The 16,009-nt window shown below is 41.5% G+C and overlaps 1 protein-coding gene across 3 annotated transcripts in view; it reads right to left on the bottom strand.

The window, feature by feature from the left end:
• Window positions 1-16,009, bottom strand: part of SFMBT2 (Scm like with four mbt domains 2) — a 259,882-nt gene that overhangs the window by 59,787 nt on the left and 184,086 nt on the right. For all 3 annotated transcript variants that reach the window (XM_033208309.1, XM_033208308.1, XM_033208311.1), the window contains 2 exons: window positions 8,637-8,719; window positions 4,277-4,403 (listed from right to left, as the gene is read on the bottom strand). In XM_033208309.1, the coding sequence (XP_033064200.1) occupies window positions 4,277-4,403; window positions 8,637-8,719 (210 nt within the window). The remainder of the gene's footprint in view (window positions 1-4,276; window positions 4,404-8,636; window positions 8,720-16,009) is intronic.

The following is a 16,009-nucleotide window of genomic DNA, read 5'->3' as shown; positions in this document are numbered from 1 at the left end:
CGCCGCCATGTAAGACGTGATTTTCAGCTTCTGCCATCATTGTGAGGCCTGTCTAGCCATGTGGAACTATGAGTCCATTAAACCTATTTTTCTCACCAGTCTTGAGTATGTCTTTATCAGCAGCATGAAAACTGACTAATATGGTGACTCATGTGACTACTGAGTGAGCCTGCTGTCCCCTCCTCGCCAGTGCCCCAGCTGGCTAGTGCCCTGTTTACTTCTAAAAGTCTCCTCGTTTAAGCAAAGTTTGTGGTCACCATCCCCACACATCTTGTAGCCTCTGATGAGGGCCTCAGTGTCAAAATTCCCACCACTTCCTGTGCCTCCTCAGCTGGGATCTCCATCCATATCTTAAAATGCAACTGTCGCTCTTCAAAACTGTCTCCTTCCAAACCTGTTCTTCCTCCTCTGTGTCCCTAGTCCTTTTAATGTGTCCCTGGGGACACTTCCAAGGAAGCCAAGGAAGCAGGACCAGCCCCTCGATCAACTAACTCTTCAGTCCTCTGTTAACCACAAGCCACCTACGTCTTAATATCTTGCCAATAGGTGACCAGGTCTATGAGGACCAAAAAGACAGTAGGGCAAATTATGATGAAAGTAGAAAAACATAAAGCACTACGATTGATAATGAATCTTGTAAAAGGCCATTTTCAGACAAATCCAGCATGATTTGACTCATGTGAGGTACCTGAAGTCATCAACTTCATAGAGATCGGAAGGAGGATGGTGCTGGTCAGGGGCTAAGGAGGGAAGGCAGACTTTAACGGGGAGAGAGTTTCAGTTTTGCAAGATGAAAATGTTCTGGAGATGGATGGTGGTGATGGGTATATAACAGGGCAAATAAACTGTAGGCCACTGAACTGTATAAGTTAAAATGACTGAAGTGGTTAATTTGATGTTACATATATTTTAAAACCATTCTTAAAGATGAAAATGTTTTTCAATAAAATATCTCAATGAAACCACCCAAAAGTTCTTGTCAATCTGTTGCATTACTTGCTACACATGAGCTAGAAATCTACCAGGTCTCATCTGAAGTGCAATGTAAGTAGTGCATGTATATATATTTAGCCAGGTGTCCAGGAAAAATAATTCTGAGAAAGAAGACTCCAAAAAAGACGCTAAGGAAGACAATGCAGGCATGCAAACCTTCTTCTGGGCTAAAGAGCTAGGAGAGCACACAGAACTGCTGGACCAATGTATTTGTCCCATAAAAAAAAGGACTGGAAATGAATAGAAAGTCACTTAGTTTGTGGAAAAGCAGAGCTGTGAGTGTGGGAGCCAGTGTGTGCGGCCACAATACTAGAGACCTAAGACTGAAAGTAACTTGTATTGTATGAACAATATTCACAGTTATAGACATGATGACGTGCAGCAGAACACTGACCTAGGAGAAGGCACGGCCTCCTTTCCGGAACACTGGCCCCATCATCATCAATCATCCTTGCTAACTACCAGTGGTTTCTGAGAGCTTAAGATTCTTTTCAAATATGCACTTAAAATGATATTACATTAATCTCACATATTTTATTCATTGCTCCCTCTTCAACAACAGCTCCTTTAGAGACATGCAAAGAATGAATCAACTTCAAGGGAAGTCAGATATTAACTAGAAAGAATCATTTTAATTACCTGAAAGTGGTCAATCAGTCTAGTGTTGAAAAGACTTCAAATCAATTTAATGCATGAAAATAACTAATAAAATTGTGACAAAGTACTTTATAAATTTAAAGTGTCAAGTAAATGGCCTATAATCGGAATAATTATCATTAGATAAAAAAATTCAACAGCCACAAAGTGACCATGATGAATCTCCATCATTTTATCCCCAACATGGAGGAAAGGAAACATCAGATAGATAAAACTGAAATTATGAGAGCTAAGTGCCATTAAGCTGTCACTTTGAAAGGTCGGTGCTCAGTAAGGGCCAAAATCAAAACCAAAACAATTCAAGCAAGACCCAGGAAATTGACTGGAATTTTACTTTATTTGTAGGCCATATTGTTTGTAAGTGATGAAAAAGATGCATGATTTTGAGTAATAACTACAGGTAATATCCTATGCAACAGATAATATTCAACAGACTGTTTACAAACCCTTTTTTTTTTTTTTTTTTTTGAGATGGAGTCTGGCTCTGTTACCCAGGCTGGAGTGCAGCGGCACAATCTCGGCTCACTGCAAGCTCCGGCTCCCGGGTTCGCACCATTCTCCTGCCTCAGCCTCCTGAGTAGCTGGGACTACAGGCGCCCGCCACCACACCCAGCTAATTTTTGTATTTTTAGTAAAGATGGGGTTTCACTGTGTTAGCCAGGATGGTCTCGATCTCCCAACCTCGTGGTCCACCCGCCTCGGGCTCCCAAAGTGCTGGGATTACAGGCGTGAGCCACCAGCACCTGGCTACAAACACTTTTTAGAATAATGAATCAGGTCTGGAAAAACGGTCAATGTATATTTTCTGATGTGTTTCCTAACACTAACTAGTTTTCATTACTACCCAGTGAAAACACTCCGGGGAATAAGAAAAAGATCTGACATGAGCTGACTTCTATTTCTTTGCGAGAAAATAAAAAATCTGTATTCAAAGAAAACAGGCCAAAGAAGAAAACACTGCCCAAAATGTTACATATACACTAAATGTTGTCCATCACTCTTTTTTAAGATGTGGGAAGCCGTAGGGTCTGGTCAATTAAGCAACAGAGAAAATGTCAAGAGCAATGGAATTGAACCTCAGGCAGATCTTAATGGCTTAGCTAGCTTCTCCACCTTTAAAAATCAGGACACTCTTACTGCTGTTTATGTTAGGTAATTAACAGTCATAAAGCATGCTGAAAGTAGAAACTGCTAAATAAATAATGACTGCCAAAGAATTTTAACCATAATGTGCTAAGTAATAAGGATAAAACATGGACTTTTAACATGACCATTTTTGTTTTCAAATTAATAATGCAAACAAGAGTCCGATCTCATTAAGATGGCTCAGCATAGTGTTACATAGCAAATTAAATTTAGTCATTACAAAGTACAGAAGGAATCTTGCTTCTCCAAGAGCAGTTCACCCAACTCTAGGTGAAGCTGTGAAAATAAAGCCATGTTCTATTCTTGTAAGCTACAGACATGTTACCATGTTGCCTGTGTCTACGCTTTCGTTAACTCCAGACAGAGGTCATTCTACTTAAAAACCCACTAAGCAATCAACTTTTTGGGAATCTCTATTTACTTCACATTGATTTTGGAACCCTAAACTTCAGTAACATTTTAAACAATTTTCTGGGAATTGGCAACACAATGACGTCAGCCACAATGACTGCTTTCCACATTTCCAATTCCTTGTACTACAATATGTATGAGATTGTAGGCCTAAGAACTTTGCAGGCATTTTCTAGATTCATAGTGAGGAAATAAAAATGGAGATCTTAGTATCAATTCTATGATTTTCCTTCTAAACTTTTTATTCCAAGCGTGATATAGAGTAAGTCGTAAGATTTAAACTATGAACTAGGAGAGCTAACTTTGTTTTACTACTCATATCTATTCATTTTTGCATATATACTTGAAATAACTCCTGAGTATTATGAAATCCTATGAAAAAAAAAATCCTATAAATCACAGAAAGATGGGAGAGCCTTGGAGATCAAATCCATTGTAATTATTTCTCACTGAAAACACACGACCTGCAAAATATGGTTTTCTACTTAAATATAAAGTCTGATCAGGATTCTGTTCACAAAATACAGCATTCTGTGAATTTTCTTACACCTGTAAATATGCTATAGCTATAAAGGGTAGTTTCAACATCACTGAACAAAGAAGCCTAAATTCTGTTTATTAGACATTTGGGGAGAAAGTCATCCTGCAGGTACTATTTTGAGGAGGAACTGAACACCTACATCAAATTAAAGGATATTACTACCTTAAAATACAAATGTACAATTTTGTCCTCATAATAACCAAGACCTGGAATCCCAGTTTTAGTGACTCATATTAATTTAATTGTGATATTTGCTTTTCTAATCATAGATGTAAAAAGACCACTGTGTTCCAAACATAATTATCTTGCCAGCATCACATTGCATGAAATTATTAGTTAAGATGAGAGCCTCTGAATAAATTTATATTTGATTAGTTTCACTTATTTAAGAACCCGGAATAATTTAAGATTTGTTTAAATGAAGGACAAGTAAGGCCCCTTCTGAGAAGGGCTGCATTCCTCCACAAGTTGCCATGTCGACAAACTCTACAATCCCCCCAGCGACTGCTACCCCCAGCGAGTACGTACCTTCCAGGTGAAGCCACATCAGCCGCCCCTTCACACTCACAACGGAGGCCACACACAGTTCTCCTGGATTCCTGGGGTTCACAGCTTCAAGTTTCATGTTCTTTGTGAAACCTCGACTGAATGATGTCTGCAAGAGAAATGGGACCGACACTGAACCAGTGCTGACACAGCAGGACAAAGCTGGGCAGATGAAGAGAAAGAAATGCATGCACATGCATCTCACATCAACAAGACAGGCTCACGTACATGTTTGTCCTTCCCACCGTTCATGAAGAAAGAACCAGGTGGTCTTCATTTTTGTTTCCCAGAAATTAGAACTATGCCTAGCACATAGGAGGTGCCTGATAATATTTGTTAAATGAGTGAGAGTATGAATTCATTGTCTTTCCAGTTCCATATGCACCCTTCCTTCTACAGGATCACTGAAGTACACACCATTTCCTCCACCTTCCTGTACCCATTGATAACAGTTCAAGTGGGTACACGGAGTTTCCATCCGGCATCATTTTCCTTTAAAGGAAATGGGAAGAATATCCTTTAGAAATTTTCATAGTAAAAGGCCGGGTGCGGCGGCTCACACCCATAATCCCAGCACTTTAGGAGGCTGAGGCAGGTGGATCACTTGAGGTCAGGAGTTCAAGACCAGTCTGGCTAACACGATGAAACTCCAACTCTACTAAAATACAAAAATTAGCTGAGCGTGGTGGCGCATGCCTGTAATCCCAGCTACTCGGGAGGGTGAGGCAGGAGACTCACTTGAACCCATGCTGTTCCCTTCTTCCAGTCTCCTGTTTTCCTGCCTGCTTTTGTTCACGTTCCACTACCCTTAAATAGTCGTGTTTGGTCCTGTGTCCAGACCTCAGAGCTGCTCTACATGCAGAAGGGTCAGTTCAGTATGAGCTTACTCAGCCAATACTGAAAATATTATTTTAAAATAAATATAAAAATTTCCCAAATTGCCAACTACTATAAATTATCATCAGCCATGTTACAACACTATAGATCTATATACTTATGGATACTGAGATAAACAGGTTCCTATAAGGAACAGAGACTACTACTTTTTCTGACTTATGGAAAGAAATCAAGGTAATTCACATTTACATGTCTTTTTCTAAAACTTAATCTGAAAAATACAATTGTATCTTTATGTAACCTGAAAAAAAGTGATCCAATGCATGTTAAGAAATCAACTGGCTCCATGCCTTCACGTTTCTTTGGAAATAGGAAGCAAAGATCTTCTAGGTGGGTTATTTGCTTCTGCAAGTTACCTGGTCTCACCCACAGCTATTATATATTGAACTTCCTTCTGAAAATACAATTCCATCAGCTGCTTGAAAAACCTCTAAGTAAGTTAAAATGCATTTATCCTTCTTAACAAGGGAAAGCTACAACCACATAACCTATTTTCATTTCAATCTACCGCTTGAGGGTAATTTATGAGGATCAATAGCAAAACTGTTACCTGTGAGTTTATTTACCAAGCATTTTACTATGTCGATCCCTTTCATAACAGCCTCCGTTAAACATCCCTGGGGAAATGTCTTCCACATATTCAATTCCACACTAGCTCTCCTCTAATACACAGGAGATGTGTGATTAAAAAATGAAGTCGTAACATGCATTCCATTAAAGAGCACTCGTAGCAAGCTAACAAACTCAGCAAAGCACCGCCAGTTGAGTGCATACGTCAACAATCCTCTCTATTACATAAATGGAGTACCAGAAACGAAGGCATTCCTACGGAACACGCCTGCAGATTCATCCAAACAGAGAGCAACTTGGTGGCCAAATCCTGAAAGCTCAGAAGCCACCTGGGAATGTAGTGACTTACTCTACCACTCAAAGCCATGTGGACAACTCCTGGCTGCGAATGGGAACAGAGGACTGATAAAAAGAAGGTTTAGTGGGACTGCGTTGCCATAGAAGAAATCACTCTTTAAATATAGAATGAAAGAGAGAGAGAAGGATTTTCTTCCAAAAGTTAATGATTCGGGGAAGGAATATTTCTCTTTGTACCTTGTCAGGTACAAAGTACAATCTCAAAAGGGTTTTAGGGTGCTATAAGATGTTTCTGCGACCCTAAATGAAAGCAGACAAGCCAGTAGATTCTGTGACTGCGACATCAATACGATGAGAAGTCAAGACAGCACAGGACATCAAAGCTTTCAGAGTTAACCAGCTGCAGTCCTCATGGGGCATGGTTATGCAGCCAGCCCTGTCACCTAAATACACACCACTCGGTTCTTCAAGATACAGAGAAACTGCTCTTGTGCAAAGGCAACATCATTCAGTGGCAATCCTGGGGAGAGCCAGGACTGGGAACCACAAATTCTACGTGTAAATTCTGCCTAGATTTTTTTACTGCTCCCTGGATCATGCAGGTGCCAGGTAGACTCCAAGCAGCCTAGATAAGGGGAGAACTCAGTTGAGATTTGAGCAGCTTCTCAAGGTCGTTCAATCACAGAAGGATCCTTGATTTCCAACCTTGCTGCTGACGTGCTTCTGTATTTACAAGTACCAACTGACCCAATCATCAACGTACTGAACCCTCCAAACTCTGATGTTGACTTGAGCTCACTTTTGAACTCCCTATTCAGCCACCCCTTTCTTGCTTCATTTTTCATATCGTTATGTCTAGAATGCAAAGATAGGTGCAGCAGCAATGAACCTGCAAGCTCCAGGAGCACATGCTCAGCAAACAAGTCTCTGACCAGCAAGGGCTTTGCACTGTCGTTACAGATCTCAATTAAGAGGAGACTATCATCTTTTTGTCTTAACACAAATTAACTCTCCTAACTAAAAGCACATTGAACATAGTAGACCATACATTTAAGCCTAATTCTTAAAACAGAGATAATTGATATCTCTACTCATAGTTCCTAGGGTTGAAGAATTATTGATAATTTTGTAAACCACAGTCACGTACTGCATGGTGACGTTTCAGTCAATGATGAACTGTGTATACAATGGTGGCCCCATGTGATTACATGGTTGTACCAAGTAACCTAGGCTATGTGGTATAAGCTATACCATCCAGGCCGTGGATGAATCTCAAAGCTGTATGTAGCACAGGCTATACCATCTAGGCCTGTGTAGGTACAAGGTACACTCTATGACATTCACACAACAATGAAGTGGCCTGATGATGCATTTCTCAGAACATACCCCCATCATTAAGCAATGCATGACTGTAGTTTATAAAATGACTTCCTATACCTCTGTAAGTATACACATGTGCACAAACACTCATTGCTACTTTATGTGTCACAAAAATCCTATTACTATGTTCCAATAAGCTCTGTATGAACCAGGTTGTTGCTTAAAGTTAGCAAAGCACAGAAGTCACTAGCACCTTACTGGACATCAAAGAAAGCATTAAAGCCATCAAAATAAGTAAGACTGCAGTTTAAGACTAGGCCTCAGGAGCAAACACTCTCCTATCAGTGGGCTCATGGATAAGATGCTACACAGCAAGTGTTCCTCTAACAGGGGCACAGATGGCCAGCTGTCCACCAAAATGTGTCCTCTTTGCTCCAGAGTCCAGAATCACAGTCAGGCAGCAAGCCCAAGCAGGACCCACTTACTGGCCTCACCTATGACATGGTGCAGCCAAGCAATGGGCTCCCACCAGTAGAAAGTAAACAGCAGTAACATACACTGCTATCAGGCTGCAGTATTTAGAACCAGTGATACCTTCTCCTTCATCTCTTTTCCTTCTGCCGGCTAGGTTACTCACCAAGATGAGAACCACCTATTAATCAGGAAAACCCTGGACTCTTCCATAAGTGAGACTTGGCCATCACCTTTTAGCACGTTCCAGCAACTGTGCATTTATTAGTCAATTTGTTAGCACAGACCACATCACCCTAGCAAATACACAACCTGAAAGCAGAGCTTTCCAAAAACTACAGACATTTTGTAGTTCTCCAGTGCACAGTAATACTCCAACCTTGCTTCATCAATACAAAGCAAGTTATAAAAATCATGGTAGGCCAGGCGCGGTGGCTCAAGCCTGTAATCCCAGCACTTTGGGAGGCCGAGACAGGCGGATCACGAGGTCAGGAGATCGAGACCATCCTGGCTAACACGGTGAAACCCCGTCTCTACTAAAAATACAAAAAAAAAAAACTAGCCGGGCGAGGTGGCGGGCGCCTGTAGTCCCAGCTACTCCGGAGGCTGAGGCAGGAGAATGGCGTAAACCCGGGAGGCGGAGCTTGCAGTGAGCGGAGATCCGGCCACTGCACTCTAGCCCGGGCAACAGAGCAAGACTCCGTCTCAAAAAAAAAAAAAAAAAAAAAAACTCATGGTAAACAAAATCTATGATTTTTAAAAATTAAGTAAGAGAGAAGCTTCTTACATTTCTGAAGCAGAAGGGAGGAGCTTCCTGCGCCCCATGCTGCTTGTGATAATCTGCCCAGTCGAAGTCCTGGCCAGAGAAACCTGGGAATGAAAAAACACAGAGAAAACAGCGTACATTAAGCAAAATTCCAGACAGATGAGCAAAATCAGAAGGGGTGTAAGTTTAGGCCCCCAAAAGATAATGTACTTTGATGCCTAACACCACTTCAGATTCCATAAGCTCAGATGAAATATTTTGGATAAATTAAAGTACTAAACACAGGTAAACCATCATTACCATAACACGGTATCTGAAGCCAGGTGAGGAAGGCTGGAACTTACCTACAGTGGCGCCAGCCAGTGGGGGGATTTGCCATAAGGGGGAAGAGCTGAGCCGGGATATGACATAACACACACTCTCACCACTCACTGTGCAGAAACAGACAATGACATCTCCCTTACGGGAAGCCTGAGTTCATGGGAGCTTACTTTTCAGTGTCTTTATGGAAAACATGAGATTTTACTGGGGAAAACAAAACAAAACAAAACAAAAAACAGTACCAGGGACGACTTTTAAAAAAGTAACAGAAGGCAGAGAAGAGAGCAATAAAGAATAGAGGGTTTGGAGAGAGAGCTCCCAGAGAAATGAGGGAAGGGGAGGAAGGCAAACATTGCCCTGACTTGCTAAGGCTGAAGGAACATGAGAATTGCGGGACGCAGCCCTCTGCTGCCAAGCTCTGGGGGCAGTTTGGATATACTGAGAAAGGCATCTGAACTCTTCATATACACTGAATGTAACCAAATACAGATCCTACTAAAGTGGCTTTTTTCTTTCTTTCTTTATAGTCGCTTCATTTTGTAGGGCTGGGGAAGATGCAACTACATAAATGTCCATCATGACCATGGCAACACAGGAGAAGAGGTGAGAGAAAAGGGGCCTGAATTATACCTAAGAAAGGCATAAGCCAGGCAGGAAAATGCCTCTTAATGGGAGTCTCATCGGCACAAAAACAAACCAATGGACAGGCAAGGAAAAAGGAGTGAGGTGTCAAAACCTTCCTGTAAAAAAGCAAAGGAAAAACACAGTCCAACTGTGATTCGCTGACGTGGGTAAATGCCCCTAGTATCTTCATTGACGGTGCTCTCTGTTGGCTGAAATCCACGTGAAGTAAATCTCTAAGGGATTTCTTATGTTTTTTATCCAAATCCCCCAGTTTCTTTTCCCCACATTGTCACAGATTCTATGAGTGCAGATTCATTTATGTTAAGGACTTTTAGTTACTAAGTCAGATGCAGAGGGACTACGGAAATTCTTTATTAAGGAAACTCAAGATACTGAAGATACTGATTGCCTCTACTTGTATTCCCAAGCAAAAAAACTGGAATTATTTTCATTAAGCAAGCTCACTATATCCTATTTTTTGTTGTTTCTGTTTTTGCTTTTTGAGACAGAGTCTTGCTCTGTTGCCCAGGCTGGAGTGCAGTGGCACGATCTCGGCTCACTGCAACCTCTGCGCCTCCCAGGTTCAAGCAATTCTCCTGCCTCAGCTTCCCGAGTAGCTGGGACTACAGACACCTGCCACCACGCCTGGCTGATTTTTATATTTTTCGTAGAGACAAGATTTCACTATATTGGCCGGGCTGGTCTTGAGCTCCTGACCTTGTGATCCACCCGCCTTGGCATCCCAAAGTGCTGGGATTACAGACGTGAGCCACCCTGCCAAGCCCCCCCCCCTTTTTTTTTTAAGTTGGGAAGGGTGACAGTTAACCAAAAAAGCAGCTGTGCTTCTCGGGTACCAGAGACCGACCCATGACCTTCCCACATCCCGCTGACCATCAGTGGCAGGTCCCCTTCTTTCTTAAGACAGCTGTTTCATTCTATAAAGACTGAAAATTCTTTCCAGCCACTTTCAAAGAAGTTCTTCAAGTTCTTCCACCTGCCATTTCTCCTGCCCTTTTCTCCAAAGCTCCCCTCCAGCTAAATGGCTCTTGCATCAGAGGTTTCTGGACAGAACCAAAGTCGACTTTCTTCTGAACCTTTTTAAACACAACAGAACACATCTCACAAATTACAAGGTAATGTAATGTGAGTTTCTCTACAATTAAGAAAACCTTCCACTTTGAGTGTAGTTTCTCTGGAGCTGTCTGGATCAAAGCCTCGCATTACTGTAGAAGAATTAGCCTCAAGACACATCAAACGGAGACGTTTCCTAACAGGACAAAGGGCCTGGAACTGGAGAAGAGGGTATCCAAGTTTAAGACCCAGCTCTCCCAGTAAAGGGATGGAGCCAGGAAAAAGCAGATTAAATCTTCTGTGCCCCACTTTCCTCATCCACAAATTCACAAATCAAAAAGAAAAGCAGCTGGGCGCAGTGGCTCACACCCATAATCCCAGCACTTTGGGAGGCTGAGGCAGGTGGATCACAAGGCCAGGAGTTTGAGACAAGCCTGACCAACATCGTGAAACCTCGTCTCTACCACAAATACAAAAATTAGGCAGATGTGGTGGTGTGCGCCTGTAATTCCAGCTACTCAGGAGGCTGAGGCAGGAGAATTGCTTGAACCTGGGAGGCAGAGGTTGATGTGAGCTGACATCACACCACTGTACTCCAACCTGGGCAACAGAGCAAGACTCTGTCTCTCAAAAAATGAAATAAAAATAAATAAAATAAAGTAAATAAAGAGAAAAGCTTTTAGATCCCTCTGCCATTGCATTCTGATTCAGAGCCACCATTACTAATTATTTGATTGCTGCGACTAAGGATTTTTTCCCCCAACTCTCCGTGGTTAATTCCCTTCTCTGCTCCTAAAAGAAAAGTGTAATGTGACTGGATGATGAGCAGTTACCTAACAAGGCATTCCTCTAAGAAGACCTCATGACGCCATCCGCGAAGATACATCTCTGTAACATAATGATCTCGTCTGTCTGGGGTTTTGGAAGACGGACTTTGTTAAAGTCAAGATCTCCTTCTGGGGCCGGGCGCGGTGGCTCAAGCCTGTAATCCCAGCACTTTGAGAAGCCGAGAAGGGCGGATCACGAGGTCAGGAGATCGAGACCATCCTGGCTAACATGGTGAAACCCCGTCTCTATTAAAAAATACAAAAAACTAGCCGGGCGAGGTGGCGGGTGCCTGTAGTCCCAGCTACTCGGGAGGCTGAGGCAGGAGAATGGCGTAAACCCGGGAGGCGGAGCTTGCAGTAAGCTGAGATCCGGCCACTGCGCTCCAGCCTGGGCGACAGAGCGAGACTCCATCTCAAAAAAAAAAAAAAAAAATCTCCTTCTGTTCCACTATCTCTTCCTGGACCTCTGCTATTTCCTGAGTTAATTTCAAGAGTGAAGAAAACTTGATGGGATCACTGGGGTGGGGAGGAGGCAAATGAGAGAAAACTATAGAGAAAAATAGCAAAGCATTTTCTGATACAGCCTGGCATGTGGGTAATCTTTATGGTCCATACATGTTCAGATAAAACTTTCCAACCTGGAAGTCACCGCTATTCCCTACACAGAGACGTTAAGCTGGGCTTTCTATAATTAACTTCTAATGAGCTTCAACCCATTGTATAAAATGTCATGCCCCGTGTTTTCTTGGACCTACATTCAAGCCTTTTATCTATTCATCCAGTCCTCCACACTTTGTCTATGGAGAGCCATTTCTAATCTGATAATTTCTAGATAAAATCAAGTCTTGCTGGGTATGTCCTAAGCAACAGTTAATTATTCTGCCCCTAGAACATGCTCATTTCCTTGCCATTCCAACAACTTAGACTCCTCCTTCCCCTCCTCCTCCTCTTCGGGACCTTTACTCACTTCATCACTTCAAATTCTTCTCCTTTGGGCTGATAATGAGCTCTCTTTGTAAGGCAGTTTTGTGACAGCTCAGAAAATAACTGCGACATAAAAACAAATTGCCATGGATGGTATAATAGAGACGACAGGGTCAATTATACTCATTAATCAACAAAGACAGAACAAGAAGTACTAAGGCTTAACTGTGGAAAGGAAAACATGTTTTAAACCTGGAGGGAGGGAGGAAAATAGCAGAGGGGAGAAGAAAATGAGAGGAAATAAAACCCCTTAGGCAATTAAAATTTGCTGCAAGCTTCCCTGAGAGACTGCTGAACCACAACCATTAGATTTATTTAAGCTTTTATTAGTGTTTATTCTGAATGAAGTTTCCACCCTTACAGGTCCAAAAGGGAAGAGGTTGATGACCTATTTCCCTTGGATACATATTAATTGACATAAAACAGCTCTATTTGCACACATCATTACTGGCAGTGCAAGTGGACAATTCTTTGGAAAAACTATTTGGCATTAAAAAAACTCCTACCCTTTGACACAACCATTTCACTTCTGGGAACTTATCCCATAAAAATGACCCTAAAAACCGAAAAAGGTGTTATACAGGAAGACACTTACGGCATTATGATTAGTAACACTGGAGGAAAAAAAATGAACTAACTTTCTGTGCAGTAATAGAAAATGAGATGAGACTTCTCCAAGTCTGTGGAATGCCACGCAGGCATGAAACTACATGTAGTTTTAAAAAATTCATAAAAAATAATTGCTATGGCTTTAGATGAAAAGACTGCTATAAACATATACAGAATATTAGATTTATATAAAATATGCAAAGATGAAGACCAGAGAAAATGTACAAAAACCCTAATAATAAATATTACAATAATTGTTGGCTGGTAGGACTCTTGGCTACTTTCTTCTTTGACCTCTTTGTATTTTCCAAGTTTTCAGTAACGATCACAAAATTATTTCATTAATAAAAAAGTATCTGAAAACACAGAATCTTTGCCCTATTTTAAATGATAATTAAGGCATGGTTGATCAATCCAGAGTCCACTCAGCACATGAAATACACGATGACTGCCTCCCCTCAGCCTTCCTCCAGCTCTGCTAGTAGAATCCTGATATCCAGTTCCTGGAGGAAGTGAATCGGTACAATCTTGAGACACTCATGGTGGCCATATGCCCTTTTCAGGAGGCTTAAGATGGGTAGGAGATGGGTTTACAGAAAAAAATTCTCTAACAAAAGAGACATGCAGGAATAAAAACTCCTCTTCTACCCTGGGTGGCTATGAAAAAACATACACAATCTTAATAAAAAATAAAAATAGCAAAGGAATACCATGTTTGCTATCTACCTGGCTGGCAAAATGAAAAACAACACTAAGAATACACCATTCTAAAGGCTGTCAGGAAGCAGGTGCTTTTATGTGTCTGTGGTTGGAGTGTAACGTTAAAAACCACTGTAATGTCAATTTGGTAATGTGTCAAATTCCTCAGGCTCCAGCCACTACTGGGAGTAACAGACACACAGCCTGACGCCGATAACACAGTGAGGTAAAAGCAAGAATGGAGGAGCACTCGGAGAGTGAGGAAAGAAGGCTCTGAAGATCTCACCGCTGCAGAGCAAACAGCTCCATAGAGAGATCTTCTTCACCCCAGAGAATGTTTACTCTATTAAATGTTAGAAGAGCATGAGTAAATAGCAAGCTTATTTAGTTTTCAGTTCCACCTTCCTTGGAAAGGAAAAGTGATACAATCATCTTCAAAGTCAGCAAATACCAGGACCCAGATATGTGCATAAATGTTGATGCCACAGAACATAAGTTCTAAGAACAGGTTCTCAGTCCTTTCCCAGAAAGTTTCACAACTCACAGAGCAGCACTTCGGGGCATTTTTGCAATGCCTCACTCTTCCGATTGAAAGCTGATCTTTCTCCTTTCAAGCCCAAGTTTTTAACGTTTTTGAGGCAACCAACATTCCTTGAACACCCACTAAAGCCAGGGGCTCTGTGGCATCACTTTAGGGGATGAATGTCCCACGGCCCAGGCAGGGAGGCACGACTGTACAGACCTCAGCTGGCAGAACCAGTCCTGGGAGCCAGTCTGTCTATTCCAGAAAACAATTTTCTCAACGTTGCCTCCATCTGTTTCACAAAGGAGTTTCTGTACATTGCAGGCTTACAGGCAGGACAGCAAAATCACCAGCGACTGACTAAAGCATTTGTTCTTGTCCATGCTGTTTGCTAAAAACCTACAACCTCCCTCTTGAACACTTCTAGCTACCTCCACATTCTTGGGTGATATTCAATTTTAAGCCCTCCTTGATGCTGAGCTTTAAAAGTGATACTTTCATTCATTCCCAATTGAATTATTCTGTGTTTTTATGCTCACCCATGGAACAATGCAGGAAAAAAAAAAAAAAAAAAAAACAGAAAATAAGGAAGATAAGTAAGACAATAATATAAGCACTAGCCATACCATCTTTCTTATCTTTTAAAACATTATGTTGAGAAATACTTAATCTTCATCATGGTATGACACTTCATATACTTCTCTGCTGAGGAAATGTTCCACATGTTATTCTGAATTGTAAACAAAATGTTAGGGGACACAGGTATGTGCCCAGGATGGGGTCTAACATATAAATATCAGCTGTCAATGGGCAAAAACTTCTTACATACCCTGAAGAATGAAGTGAATTTAGGGATAAACATAAAAGGCTCTTAGTTTTCAACAATCAGAAGTATTTTCAGATATTAAAAATGACCCAAAGAGTTTACTATCCCAACTCTTTTCAATCAAAAGTGACCTTTTTGCTCAAGAATGAATCAGAAAGCTAGAAATGAGACTTGTTTCCAAGTCCAGTAGCCAGGTGGGACGATCTGACAGTTTCCCTACAGATATTCAGACGAAACACATTTTTGAAAAATTACACAGGCCAAGTCAAAAGAAGAAAATCTCCAGACACACACACACACACATACACCAAAAAACAAAACAAAACAAAACCTGAAAGAGCCCTGAAAACCAGAGCTAAGCAGCCCAGCCCAGAGGGCAGAGGACAGCCTGGCTCAAGAGAGATGAGCAGGAGGACCCGAGGCTACTACATACATGTGGCCCTAGGCAGCAGCGCAGTCTATGAAAATAGAACCAGACAAACTAAGCTGACTGGATCAGAGAGGCAACAGAGATGGGCTACGTACATGAGGTTCTGAAGAAGAAAAAAGGAGATCATGCACTTCCCCAGGGCAATGGCACACATGGATGTGGGGTCTAGCTTTCCAATTCCATGGGACACAGACTAAGAAATTAATATCAAACTCAGTCACTCATTCCTTGAATAACCAGGGACACCTTCAAGGACCAGACATTGTTTTTGGTGTTGGGGATGTAGCAGTGAACAAAAGATATTTTTAAAATACCCTTGACCCTATGAAGTTTATTTCCTAGTGGGTGGATAGAGATAGTAACAAATAAATATAGATTGAAGGGATGACTTCAACCCAGGGCACATGGAACTGCCACATAAATAACAACCACCACTGAAATTAGTTGACAATCAACAATCACAAACCACATAAGGAAACA

This window comes from Trachypithecus francoisi, unplaced genomic scaffold (genome assembly GCF_009764315.1).
Source record: "Trachypithecus francoisi isolate TF-2019V2 unplaced genomic scaffold, Tfra_2.0 Lachesis_group9, whole genome shotgun sequence".
Taxonomy (NCBI): domain Eukaryota; kingdom Metazoa; phylum Chordata; class Mammalia; order Primates; family Cercopithecidae; genus Trachypithecus; species Trachypithecus francoisi.
Note: the sequence above shows the minus strand (reverse complement) of the source record. Positions and strands in the feature narration are given on the sequence as shown.